This window comes from Prionailurus bengalensis, chromosome C1, assembly GCF_016509475.1.
Source record: "Prionailurus bengalensis isolate Pbe53 chromosome C1, Fcat_Pben_1.1_paternal_pri, whole genome shotgun sequence".
Classification (NCBI taxonomy): domain Eukaryota; kingdom Metazoa; phylum Chordata; class Mammalia; order Carnivora; family Felidae; genus Prionailurus; species Prionailurus bengalensis.
Window position 1 is genome coordinate 32,330,837 of NC_057345.1, and position 13,859 is coordinate 32,344,695.

The 13,859-nt window shown below is 58.8% G+C and overlaps 1 protein-coding gene across 3 annotated transcripts in view; it reads right to left on the minus strand.

Moving 5' to 3' along the window:
• Positions 1–13,859, minus strand: part of HIVEP3 (HIVEP zinc finger 3) — a 476,818-nt gene that overhangs the window by 4,899 nt on the left and 458,060 nt on the right. For all 3 annotated transcript variants that reach the window (XM_043574598.1, XM_043574599.1, XM_043574597.1), the window contains 3 exons: positions 12,883–13,058; positions 6,412–6,498; positions 924–1,837 (listed from right to left, as the gene is read on the minus strand). In XM_043574598.1, coding sequence (XP_043430533.1) covers positions 924–1,837; positions 6,412–6,498; positions 12,883–13,058 — 1,177 coding nt within the window. The remainder of the gene's footprint in view (positions 1–923; positions 1,838–6,411; positions 6,499–12,882; positions 13,059–13,859) is intronic.

Here is a 13,859-nt window from a genome sequence, read left to right on the forward strand (position 1 = left end):
TGGAGACCCCTGAGGCCTAAAAGATGAGGAGGGGGCTCGCCTGATATCACACAGCAAGTCCCGGCGGAGCTGGGGGGAGCTGAGCGCCGACTCCCTGCCCGTGGAGCTGCCCTGTGCTGGCGGGGGCCGTCCCCAGCCCCGCAGTGACCATGAGCACATCGGGCCCCACGGTCTTCGTGCCTCTGGCCAGCATGCCTGCCTGCCGCGTGCCTGGACCTCTCTCTCGGTTCTGCTGCCTCTCCTGTTCCCAGAACGGTCCTGAGCCAACTCTACCCTTGGACATGAGCTCCCACTCCGTGCTCTTTATCTTCTCCCACCATCGGGCATCGTAACGTGACCCCCAAACCGAAAACCAAGGAGAGATTCCTAGCCTGTGCTTCTGTGGGAACTCGAGTCTCTGAGTGATGGTGTGGATGCTGCTGGGAGTGAATGGTTCATGACAACACGGTGACAGAAAAGGCACTGGAAGGTCAAAGGAAGTGGACAGTGATGCTGTGGCGACACCGGTGGTGGCGAGAGCGTGTGAGTGATGGCAGCGATGGCCCTGGGGACGGCCACGGTGATGGTGCTGACGGTGTGGCAGGGACGGTGTCGGCTGTGGTGTCTCTGAGGGTGCTGGTGACAGTGATGTTGGAGACATGGGGCTGGGGAGATGGGAGGGGAAGGGCAAAGTGTTTACGCCTGCCTCCAGGGCCAGCCCCGGCGCCCGCGTTCTGCTGCTCCCGAGGCTGCCCCGGCCGCCTTCGGGAGCCCTGGGGTGGGGGCTGGCACAGAAGGTGGCCCACAAACGTTTGCTATGTCATTAGCGATCACCAAGCTGACAGGGCTGTGCAGCTACGGGTCTGATGCCTCAGGGAGGAGTGCGCCGTGGCCCCCCACCCGTCGGGGACGAGCGGCCCAGCCGCTCGGGGGCAGGAACTCACCCACGTAGAGGCGCAGGTCTCGGGGCTTCTGCCAAGAAGCTTGTGAGGTAGAGGCAGGGGCGGGTAGGGAGCCCGCGGGGCCAGCCCCGAGCCTGGGCCGCGTTCGCCCGCTGAGGGGCTGCCCGGCCCAGCCAAGGCCCACTTCCCTGGCAGCGCTGACCGTGGCGGTGATTCGGCCTGGCCCGGGGACCGTCTCCTGGTGGGTGAATGTCTGGGGGGGCCCGTATCTGGGGCCCCCTTGCGCTCGGGGGGTGGATGCACTCGAGGGGGCAGTTCCCTTCCCAGGGGGCGGAGGGTGAGAGGAGACAGCTCGAGTCTTGGAGACCCACAAGGGAGAGGGCCTGGCTGGGGGCCCGGCGGGCTCGGGGCTGAGGCCTGTGGCTCTCCGGCCGGTGGGTGTCGCTGGGGAGACGAGTCGCTTTTGGTTAGTGAGTGTTTGTGGGTGAGTGCTGGGCGGCTGCCTGCTTCTTTGCTTGGGGACCACGGCCTTCTTGGGGACACAGCCTTGGAGCTCAGGGCCGAGCCTGTGTCCTTCTCCACGGGGCCCGGAGGGGCTGGTCCCAGCCGGGGGAGGCACGGGATGCTTTGGCTGGACGTGGAACAACTTCCAGCTGCCGAGCGCTCAGCTTCCAAGACCGAGCTGCCCCGCGTGGCCTGGTCGCCAGAGGTGGCATCTGGGGGCTGAGGGCCCGGGACGGGTGAGGAGTCTGCCGGCAGCGTGGCTGGCGGGCCAGGCGGGGGTGCCTCCGAGGCCGGTCCCGATGGCTCGTCCTGGCTCTCCTCTTCGTCCTCATCCTCGTCTTCGTCCAGGTCCGAGTCCGAGTCTGAGTCCTCCAGGTCTGAAAACTGGTGCTCCGCCACGGCCTCTGAGCCCTCTCGCCCTTCTGAGTCCTGGAACGGGTCATCACTGGTTCCTGAGGGGGAGACACAGGAGACCCTGGGGTCACAGCCAGCCCTACGCCGCCGTCCTCGATGCCCACGTCCTTGTCTGCGCACGGGGCCTAACGGCTGTGTCAGTGGCACAAGACTGTTGACAGGACGGGAGCCATGACAGAGATGGGAACGCTTTGCACACTATCACGGTGAACAAAAGCTGCCTTGTGTCTACCACGGGCCAGGCTCAGTTCTAAAGCCTTCCTGGGTGTTAATGCATCTAGTCCTCAAATGATCCCGGGAGGTCTGCCCTGTTTTTATCTTCATGTTACAAATGAGGGACCCAAGGTAAGCAAGGTTAAGTAACCTGTTCAGGTGAGGGAAGTGGAAGGGCTGGGGTTGAACCAGAGCAAACAAAGGCAAGCCTTTTTGTCGGTTTGCTTTTCTCACGAGGGTTTCAGTGCGGGTTCCCCCATGAGCAACATAAGTCACCTTGCTGCGCTTCTGTCTCCCGCCTTGTCAAACGAATGTGGCAGTCTCACCTCGCGGGGTTCGCTACGAGGAACAAACACACGCCTGGCACCGAGACGTGGTTCCCATAATTACGGTCGCTCAACGCATTCCTGAAGAAATCTGTTATTCTGGGACACGGCAGCCATCGGGCCGGTCCGGGAGCACTGGCCATGGTCCGTCGGCACACACACACCTGCCACCGTGGCCGGGCTGCCGCTGGCGGTGCAACAGCATCTGGCAGGTGGCAGGTGCTGGCCTCGGGGGGCAGGAGGGGGTGTTGGCTATGCTGGCCTACGCCTGCAGAGCAGGGCCCCATCCCGGCCGCTCTCATCCAGAGGACCTGCTGCACTTGGCGGAACTGACGCTGCTCCCAGGCGGGAGGCAGCGAAGCCCTGAAATACTAGTCTCCCGGTCTGGTTTCCGGTGGGGGCGGCCCACCCATCCGGGTCACCTTTAACACGACACCTGTCTGGTTGAGGCCTCTCTGATATGGGCAGCAGACTCTGGGGAGAGCTCTGTTAACGTCTGGCCCACCTGTCAGGCTCCTGAGGGTTTGGGTCCTGCTGGCCCATCTCCAGGCACATCGCCAGCCCCACCGCTGCTCTTGGGACACACCAGCACCTGTTCTCCCCCCACTGACCGAGAGAGCTGGACCCACAAGCTGACTCTGGCCACCGATGCAACCAGGCTTTCAAACTCCACCATGCCCAGCTGCCCTGGGGCTGGGAATCCTAGCATCCATGCTTCCAAACAGCTCAGCATGCAGCAGTAAGATGCATGAAATAGATGACAGAGGGTCAGAAACTATGGGGTGGACCCGGGGTTGGCAGGTGAAGGGCGGGCCAAGGGACCCAGGGCAGGATCTCCTGGCGGCTGGGAGCAGAGGGGAAGGCCGTAGGGATGTGGATGGGGGCGGAGGGTGGGAACCACCTAAGACTTTAGCGAGGCCTATTTCAGACCCAGAAGTTCACCTAGCCCCACCCCTCATTTACATACGGGGAAATCCAGGCCCAGAGGGGCAAGTGCTTCCTCCCCAAGATCACCCAGGGAGTAGTGGCTGAGTCAGGACTGAGATTTACAACCCCTGCGTTATTACACTGCCAGTATAAGAGTGATGTTATGCATCGAGAAGCAGGAAATGGTCTGGGTTTGGATCCCAGCTCTACCCTTCCTTGCTGTATGATGTCGTATAATTGGCTCTCTCTCTCTATGTTCAGTTTCCTGATGTGTAAAATGGGGCTAAGAGCAACAACAGCCTCCCCATGAAGCTGGTGGGAGGCTCATGCGGGTCTGACACATCGGAAGTATGCAATACAACTTAGCAAATAGCTCAAGTACCCCAGTACCCTGGCAGACAGGCAGTGTTTAGGAGGGCTCCTAAACAGCTCCTTTAGGCTGCCCTAAGCACCCAGGGTAGAAATGACGGGAGCCAAAGGTCCCCTGCCCAGAACAGGGTTCTTCAGGCCCCCCATGTCTGGGCTCCTGCCCAGGCGGCCCATTCCCAGCGCCCCTCATGGAGCCGCCAGGCCCCTGCCGGGATCACCACCAAGGCTCCCCAAAGCCCCGAGCTGGCCTGGGGACTGCGGAAAAGACGGAATGAAGCCTTCGAGGGCGCCGAGGGGGTCTGGCCACACGGTGGCGCTGGTGTCTAACTTCCTCACTGTCAGAGGCTGCAGCGTGGGCCCCGCCACCGGGAGGCAATCGTTCCTAGACTGTGCACCTCAAAGCCACTTGGTGTCTAACAGACATGCTCCTCCCTGCATCCTCATCATCGCGGGAAGTAGCAACTCTGTCCTTCCAGTTTCTTAGGCCATCAACCTCGGACTCGGCTTCGGCTCCTTTATTCTCATGGCACCACCAGCGCCCCCTTGTGGTGGCAAAACCTGGAGGCTCTACCAGAGGAATGTTTCCAGAATCCTACCACTTCTCCCCACCCCACCCAGTCCAAGCCGACGACGTGAGCTCAGCCTGATCACTGCCTACAGCCGCACCCCTTCTTGACGGTCCTGTGCACACAGAGTCACTGCAAGTTGGGGGATGTCACTCCATTGCATTGCCAAGTCCATCCTTTGACATTTGTAGTCCCTGCTCTGAGTCCCATCTCCCCGCCCTTCTGATCCTTTAGGGGCTCTGCATTTTTTGCTCCTCCAGGGCCCTAAGGGGAGAGCCCTTCCCTAGACTCCACCTGCCTTCCTGACCCCTCCCTCATGTCCTCTGCTCACACCATCCTAACAGAGAGATCCCTCCCTACACTTCCCAGCCCCTCACTCGTTTACATTTTACTTCCTACTCAGTGCTCCTGTCCTGTTCCACATTTGTTCATTGCCCTCCTCCCTTTGAGAATGTGGGCTTCTAGAGGCCAGGAACTAGGTTTTATTCACTGTGGCATCTCCAGTGCCTGGAATAGGGCTGGTGTTCAGTAGTTATTTCTAGAATAAATGCATTGATTTCATCCTCAAACTAGGTAGGTAGGGTTGTTAGGGTTGTCTTTTTTTTTTTTTTTTTTTTTGTGCCTCATTGGAAAAATGAGGTTGGGGAGAGGGGACCAGCCCTGCCTGGGTGCCTCAGTGGACCCCTGGTGTGGGGCCAGGTGCAACTGTTTGACTCTCACCTGGGGAGGGTTCTGGGCTCAGGCTCAGGCCACCAAGTCCAGCCCACCAGGCATCGGGGTGGTGTGGAGCCGGCATTTTTGTATGACCTTCAACAACTGCCTTTACCTGTCTGAGCTTTACTTTCCTCAATTTACACTGGGGCAACACAGGTTTCTCCCACTAGTTAGTTATAAGGATGCAGTGAGACAACATGTGTAAATGGCCTGATGTACATTCTTGATAAACACGGTAACCCTACATTCTCATTTTGGGGGGAACGGTCCCACGTTCATTGTGTTTAGTTCAGTAAAAGTGACTTATTCTACCTAAAAGGAAACGTACTCGGGGCGCCTGGGTGGCTCAGTTGGCTAAGCATCCAACTCTTGGTTTCAGCTCAGGTCACGATCTCACAGTTTGTGAGTCTGAGCCCTGTGTCCGGCTTTGTGCCGACAGCATGGAGCCTGCTTGGGACCCTCTCTCTCCCTCTCTCTCTGCCCCTCCCCTGCTCATGCTCTCTCTCTTAAGATAAATAAACTTTAAAAATTAAAAAAAATAAATGAAAGGAAATGTGCTTTGACTCTCTTGTAAGACTGTAAACACATCCTGAAATCTTAAACACACACACATACACACACACACACACACACACACGTACGCACTCCTCTTTGTGACACTCATGTCCTGATTCTGATTTTAGGGAGTCTGGTCAAAGGGTTGCTGGGTACAGGAGGAACGCCTCTGGTTTCCCTGACCTCCCTTTGCAGGCAAGACTGCCTGTCCACCTGCCAAAGTCCCTTTGGCCTCCTCCCTGGATGCTGTGGCTGGGCCAGGGCCTTTGACTCAACTTCTCTCTGCTGGGTCTTTTCAGACACGGGCTCTCCTATGCCTTTTGCTGGTGGAGGACTTTGGCCAGGGTGGAGTGCTGGGATGTGGGATGACGTTGGGAGGTGACAAGGGGCTGTCGGGTTTAGCTTTGGCTCTCCCGCTCCTCAAGCTCCAAAAGGCCCAGCTGTCAGGCCCATGCCCAGAGCGTGTAGGTGAGAATGCGGGTTCGGAGTGTAGAAGAATACACTCTTCACCTCACAGCGTCACCGTGAGGGTTTACGGGATAATTCACGGCATGTGTTTAGAATGCGCCTGATGCATAGTGGGTGCTCGGTCAATGTTGACTACCAGTACTCACGTGTTAGTTTGTTCAAGACACATTCACTGCACACCTGTGAGCCACCTGCCAGGCACACCCCCTGCCCTCCCCCCCGCCCTCCCAGGTAGACTCTAATTCACACTAGCTATGGCTGCACAGCATGAGCTGCAAGTGTGGGAGAGTAGGGGCGATTGCTCTGTGAATTTAACCTTTATCTCCCAGTAGGTGGGAAAACCGGAGGGCAGGACAAGGAAGAGGGAGAGGAAGGAGCCTGGACAGGAGGATGGAAGGGCAGGGGAGGGCGAGGGGGACAGGTGGAAAAGCAGGCAGAGGAAGAGTGGGGAGGAGGGAGTTGGCAGTCTGTTACCTTCTTCGGCTTCCAGCTCCTCCAGCACCCCTGTCTCTTGGCACTTTTTGCTGTGGGCCTTTGACTTCATGTGCTTAGTCAGATTCCCTGGAAAGAAATGAGAACAGACTCAGGCTTGGCCGCAGGGCAGGGGGCCAGGGCAGGCCCGGGGCTCGCAGAGGCAGTCAGGGCCCTGCTGGCCGCAGGGGCCAGGTGGGGGCCGGGCCATCCCTCTCCGCCCGGGTGCTCAGGCGCTGGGATGTGCACCACGGCCGCCATTCGGGACAGCACACGGGAGCTGGGGGAGGGTGGGCACGGGGGCTGTGTGGGGACAGAGGGTATAATGAGGAAGTGAGATGCTGATTAAAAAACAAACGAAAAAGAAATTAAAAGACAACTCATGTGTGAGAGGTGTTTCCAGTTTTGGCTTTAACTCTGGGCCCAGGAGCTAGTGACACTCACGGAGCAGGATATTTGGCCTTCTCAGATGCTGGATGACCGGAGGGCTCCTGTTAACCGACGTGGTAGGTAGGACGCCCTTCCAACTGAGGCCACGTCTAGGGCAGCCCACAGGGTGTGGGAAGAGGAACCAGGACAAAGTCTCTGTTTCTCTTAGAAACAGAGAAAGGGCAAACGGTATACAGAAGTCTGCTGGACAGAGACCCGTAAGCCACAGAGCTAGGGCCCAGGCCCTGACTTCCTTAGAGAAACCACGCCTGGGCCTCAGTTTCCCCCAGGTCACTGTGCAGTGCAGACACAGGGTATAGGCAGGGAAGGCTGGGCAAAGGCTCTGCCCACTCCAGCCCTGACTCTGCCCTACACGGTCAGTCCAGCCCCACAGCTGATAAGCAGGAGCAGCAGTTCTGTGGAATCGGGGGGAAAGGTAGCAACGCCTTCAGTTCTCTCCCGTGTGTGCACAGCACTTCACAGGCCACGAGCCTCTGTGGGCAGGGCCACTCTGTAAAGGAGAGGCAGAGCACCCCAGCCTTCCCTAGGAGCAGGCAGGCCAGAGGCCCCAGGATGCTCCTCTGGGCCCGGCAGCCACCTCCGAATTGTGATGTTCTCACTGTTGCCCTGCAGACTGCTACACTTCTACATGATCACTCATAGAATAACCCTATGTTCCCCGAGTTAGGTGGTCTATCGCACTAAGCTGATGAATCGGCAAGTTTGAATAGATGGATGGAAGAGAGAAGAATGGATACTTGAGCAGGTGCATAGAGAGACTGGTGAGTGAACGGATGGATGGGTGGATGGATGGGTGGATGGACAGACGGGCAAGTAGGTAAGAGGAAATACGGGGTGAAGAAGAACGGGAAGAATAAGGACAGATGGATAGGACACTGGATGATTAGATAAGCAGATGGATAGACAGATGGGGAATCAGTGGTTAGATGAAACAAAGAAATGGAAGGAGAGTTGGAAAATGGGTTAATAAACAGATGGGAAGCTGGAGAACTGGAGAGGAAGAGAGGGGCCTGGGTGGATGGGGGAGTGGCTGGTTGGGTTGCATGGGTGAATGGCTCCATGCACATAAACATGTGGAGGAGGGACAGGCAGGAGGAGAAAAGGTGGGGAAGGTGGACGGAAGGTTGGATTGGCGGGAGGACAGATGTGAGAAAGGGAGGGACAGTCAGGAGGAGAAAAGAAATGGGAAGATACATGGACAGGAAGACAAAGTAGGAGATGGGAGAAACGGGTAGATGGGAGGACAGATGGATAGATGGGCAGGCGAATAGGAGAGAGCCCATGGGTGAACCAAAGGGCGCTTCATAACCATTCTGAGAATTTTAAGGAACGTGTAGGGTTTTGCTGAGGGGATGATGGGAACCTTAACCTGGGGTCCCTTGAAGTCAAGGGCAGCAGGGATGGAAGGGCACTTGTGTCTTGCCTCTCTCTTCCCTTTACTCCTAGTCTGTGGTTGTATCCTTCCCAACTCAGATTTTCCTCCTATAACCAGGCAAAACCCTGTATCTTCTACTCCTGGCCAAAGGGGAAGCAGAGTCCTAACTTCCGGAGACATTCTGGGAGCAGAGGGTCTCCAAAGGGAGACCTAATATAGGGGGTTCCTGTCTTCACTGTCATGAGCAAGCCAAGCTTGAGTAGGATGTCAAGGGGTGGCAAAGGTAGCTGGGGTCTTCCATGGGCCAGAGATACCAATGGTCCCCTGAGGTTCTGGAACCAGCCCACTGTCCCCTGATACCCCAGACCACAGAGGACTACGAACACTGCTCATTACGGCTATGACACTATTGTATGTGTTCTGCCAGGAAGGTTTAGGTCTCTTTTCGACCAAGTTAGGTGCCGAGCACACAACGGGTGCACAATAACCGCACGTGGAAAGTGCTCTCCTCATCTCAGAAGCAAGGTGTTGGAAGGAACTTTGCAGACCGTGTAACCCAACCCCCCCCCCCCCATCAGGCCCAGGGTTCTGATGCTTCCGCTCTAACTCTGGGCCTCGGGGCTGGTGATGCCGTTAGAGAAGATTACTGACGGTCTCAGCTGCTGGGATGTCATGGGAGGGCTCCCATTGGCCAACACAGCGAACCAGCCAGCCGAGGCACCTTGTTAGCACAGAGCCCTGTCTAGAACCAGGTTTCAGGACTCCGGGGGTCTTGCTTGCTGCACACTGGCACAATCAACCCAGGCTGGTCTAGGCGCTTGCCGATCTTGGGTCTGAGCTTGGGCTCTGCCACTTGCTAGCTGTGTGCTCTTGGGCAAGTTTCCGAACATTCTGAGCCCCCACTTCCTGCAACTCTCAAGTAATACCTACCTCTCGGGGATGCCGGGAGGAGCTGATGAGAGAGTGCATGTAGAGGGGTAGCAGGGTGTGCCCGGCAGAGAGCAGACGTTCACCACGTGGAACCGCCTTCCCTCCCATACTGTGTGCCCCCCACCCCCATGACAATCACTCTTTACTGAGCACCAGGGACTCTGCCACGCGCCATGCTGGGTGTGGAGGACAGAGATGCTGAAATGAAGATGCAGATGGCTTTATCCTCCAGTCTGGGCTCAGGGGCTCCCAGGAGAAGGTGCCAGTGGCCGCTGGAGGCCGCAGGGAGGAGTCACGGAGTCTGAGGGGGCTCTGCCAGGACAGGCCATGTGGGTTACAGGAGAGCAGCCCCGAGTGTTACCCGGTGCCTTCCCTGCCCTCCCCTCCCCGGACCTCTTCTGTGAACTGAGGGAGGTATGCCCAATGGCAGCAGACATCCTCTTTGGCTTGGACACCATTTCTCTGTCAAGGGGCAGAGCCCTGGCTGGCCAGGCAGAGTCCCCAGCTCCACACCAGTTGTCCCACCCCTCACCGGAAGCCCCACAGTCCTGGAATGAAGGAGGAAAGGCAAGTGGATGAACATGATGAGTGGCTGGAAGAGAGGTGGAACTTCCGCTGAGAGCATCGTCCGATGATCTGCGCCGTTCAGCTTTGACCGACCGCCCTCCTTCCGCCCCTGCAGGCCTGACAGACTGAGGCCTGCCCCCAGCTGTCATCTCCATCTCCTGCGGCGACCGGCGCAAGGGCCTGCACACGGCACAGTCACCCTGCTGGCATCTGAGAACCCTCTAAGAAGAGGAAAGGGGACCCCCAGACCTCCACAGGGACATCCCGGCAGCCTTTCCCGGCACTACCCACTGAGACGCCTCAGCTAGCGCCCAGAGGCCCGAGCTGCCACCACAATGTCCAACACGGAGACGGAGACACAGACAGGCAGACAGAGACGGACAGGAAGGGCTCTCCGGGCCTGGGCGCAGCCAGGTGGCGGTGGTGGAGGGTCCTGAAGACCACCAGGCCCAGCCAGAGCCCAAGGGTGAGGGGAGGGAGGGGATGGCAGCCTGAAGGAAGCCGAGAGCCTAAGAGGAGGCTCCTGAGGTTTCCGAGTGATGGGGAAGGCCCACGCCTCCCGGAAGACACACGGCCCGGGAGGAACAGAAGACTCAGTGTGCTGCCTTTCCCTCACTCCCGGCACGCAGTGAGGGCCAACGGCAAGCTTTCTCTGCTGCAACTTGCCATCACCCACCCGCCACCAGTCCCTCTCGGAAGTCACGGAGTTTGAGATTCTACCATTTCAGATTCGCTTACTGCTTCGGCTCTGAAGGTATTGTCTTCCGGAAGCCTCTACGAGCATTTGAAGAGAGCTCAGAACCCTCGCTGATCGCTGGTTGGGAACAGAGCCTCCTGGGCCTGGCCTTCGGGGCGGCCTGGGCAAGCCTTCACACCCAGGACTCCACGCCCCAAGGCATATGTGGTATCTGCACCCCTCTGTTCAGGTTATACCCTCTGGACCCTCCAGGGCGGGGACTGCCAGGAGGCTTGGCATGGCCTCCAATGAAAAGAGCTGCTGGAAAAGAAGTGTTCCTGCCGGGGACCCGGCCTCTCTCAGACCTGACAAAAACAGACCAGGCCTTTCCTCTCCAAAAAGGCAGGGGGACCTGAATAGGGACCCCTCTTTGGAGACGCTGCCCTGGCGGAGAACTTAGCCGGATGGGTTTTTCTAGTCTCATGTGTCAAGGTGAAGGCTCTCCGAGATGGTTCTGTGTGTGCTGGGCACAGGGAACCCAAATGGCCCTGGGCTGGGATGCACTCTCAAGACTGGGTTCCTCACATTGAGAACAGAACAGTGGGGTCCCCTGGACGCACCCCACTCCAGAGGCCACTTGATCAGCCACCTGATTTTGCCACTCCTTCCAGGAAAGGGGGGATCTGCTCAAGAGAGGAAGGTGATGGGGGCGATGCCCTGAGACAGGGGTCCTGGGTTCTAGTTACGGCTCTAGCATTAACGATCACTTGGTTTTGTGGGGGGGATTCACTTCCTTTACCTTCAAGGGGGTTTTGGACAAGAGGTTTTTTACTCTGTTATTTAGACTGTCAGCCAATGATTCCCATCTCTCTTCTCCATGAAGGTCCACTAGCTGCCTAAGGCCAGAGGGGGTGGGGCTGTAGGGGACCCATGGGGACAGAGCCCACACCCAGGGCAGAGGCAGGCGGGGCTGTGCTGCCTTGGACATGGCAGGGCTCTGGGACTGGAAGCATGCACGAGGCAGGGGGCCGGGCTCCAGGCCTATCTGCCTTCCCTGGGGACCTCTTGGAACACTGTTTATGGGACGCCAAGAGAGAAGAAGACCAGAGAAAGCGAGCGGGAGGGGCGGCACCTCCATTCCAACCAAAGCCTAAGTGGGAAAGTTTGAGGTTCGCTGAGAATGCCAGAAGGCAGAGGAGGGCAGGGGTCGGTGAACGGGGTTAGGAGACCAGAGATGGAACTCGGTCAGAGAAGGGCCATGAGCCAGGGGATGTGGTGAGCTGGCCCCTGACCCAGTACAGAGAGAACGGAAGGGGCCAGCAAGAGGAGGAGGAAGTGAGGAAGGCTGGCCAACTCCGCCCGGGCCCCCTCAAAGCTGCGGCCCAACCTCTCTCACTGGGCACAGCTTCACCAACAGAAGAAAGGTCAACGAGTGGCAAAATTGAATCTGCTCTCCAGTTCTTCCTGCAGAAACACCACAAGGCTCCAGTGGGGGCCAGCCTGGAGGCCCCCTACTTGCTCAAAGGAGAAGCCAGGGCCCTCATGCCCCTACCCCAAGAATCTGCAGCGCACAAGAGGCTGAAGCCACGGTGGGGGGGGTGGGGGGTGGTGTCCGAGAGCCCCAGGCCTTTCTCTGCTTCACCTCTGTCCGTCTGCTCCTCTACCAGGAAGCAACGGGCGAGCCGCACTGTCTTCCCTGCCTGGCCTGCGGGGACAGTCAACGCCATGAGTGGGGGGAGGGGCTTGATCCAAGTCTCACGGACTCGGCCCCACTTGCTCACACGAAGGGCCGGGCAGCTGCCGCCGGCCAGGCCACCGCCAGCTCCTAGCACAGCTCTGTGGGACGCGTGCCCTCCGTGGCCCGTCCTTCTTCCTTTCTCAGATGACGGCCAGGGCCTGTGCTGACCCTGCTTCGGGGTGCGGCTGGGGCCGGAATGCAAGGGCTGCCAGCCGGGGCGGTTGCGGGGAGAGCGGCGGGGGAGCCGGGCGGGCAGGAACATGGTCTGAGTGGTGAGGAGGGTGGAGGCAGGGGCGAGCGCTGCCATGAGAAGTGACCATGCGAGTGTGCTTCGTGGCTCGGAGTGGAATGGATTTCCAAACGCAAGAGTGGTGGTGACGAGTGCAGCTGCTGGAGCTCACCAGCTCAGTGGACAAAGGGCTACGGAGACATGCAGAAGGACGGGGTGAGGAGATAAAATCAAAACCAGGAACCGTGTGCAAGAGCGCCATCAGGCGGCGGGGGGGGGGGGAGCGCGCAGGTGGAGGACGGTGTGGGATCCAAGAGGACAGGCTGCGGCAGCCAGGGGGCGCCACTGCCCGGTCTGGAGCCGGCTGCTCGGCCACCGGGGAGCCCGGGGAAGGGGGGTGCCCCAGGCCCCAGGCGGAGAGGTCTGGACCCCTGAGCTCTGTGCTAGGGCTCCCAGAGGGGAGCTCCCTACAGCGGGAAGGGGCAGTGCCCCAGCTGACTGTCTCTTACCTTTGGTTTTAAAAGCAAAGTGACAGTGCTTGCACACATAGGGCCGGACGTCAGTGTGGGTGCGGATGTGTTTCTTCAGCATGCTGGGCTTCTTGCAGCGAATTCCACACTCCTCACAAACATATTTCCCTCGGCCGCGGCCTCGCACATATACATACTCTTCGTTTGATTTGTACCTATGAGCAACAGGCGTCATGGTAAAGGAAAAAAAAAGGAGGAGAAGAGGCAGGTTCCCACCTCAGAAGATGCACACGCTTGCTAGCCGCATCCAGCCCGTTACGGATACCGGGAGAGGAGGACGCGGAACGAGAGAGAACCTCGGGGTGGGGGTGGGGGTGGTCGCCCTGGGGATCCACCATGGACCCCTGCACCTGCCCTGCCCTCCGACAGGTAGGGCTGCCCCCTCTTTTCTCTCTAGAGGCAGCAGACCCTGTGCTTCCTGCCGGGAAGTGAAGCCACCGGTTGGCAGAGGGCCTCCGCTCCAGAGCCAGCCTCCACACCAGCCCACAAGGGACAGCCACTCTGGGCCACCAGAGGAACGACAAGAGTGAGAGAAGGTGACGACCACAGCTCTAGCGGCTACCACTTGCCAAGTGCTCACGCTGTGCTGGGCACTTTACACAGATTGAATCACAGTCACGAGCAAGAGCCCTTCAGAGCTCGAGGCTCACGCTCCCACAGCCAGAAAGGTATGGAAGGAGGATCTGAATCTGCCCCAAAGCCTATCCGCCTCTCACGACGGGCAACAGTCTGCGAGGAAGCCACCTGGACACTGGTGTGAGGGGAGGTATGAGGGATGGCCATCATTTCCCTGTTCTCAGAGTGAGAAACCAGGAGCCCCGCGCTCTCTGCACGACCCTATCTCCAGATGAGCTGGAAAGCTCTCAGGACCCAGATTCCAGCGATCCCCTAGGGTCACAGGAGCAGGGCCAAAAGCTTTCCTAGGGTGGCTCCTGGGGCAGCCAGACCACCTGCCC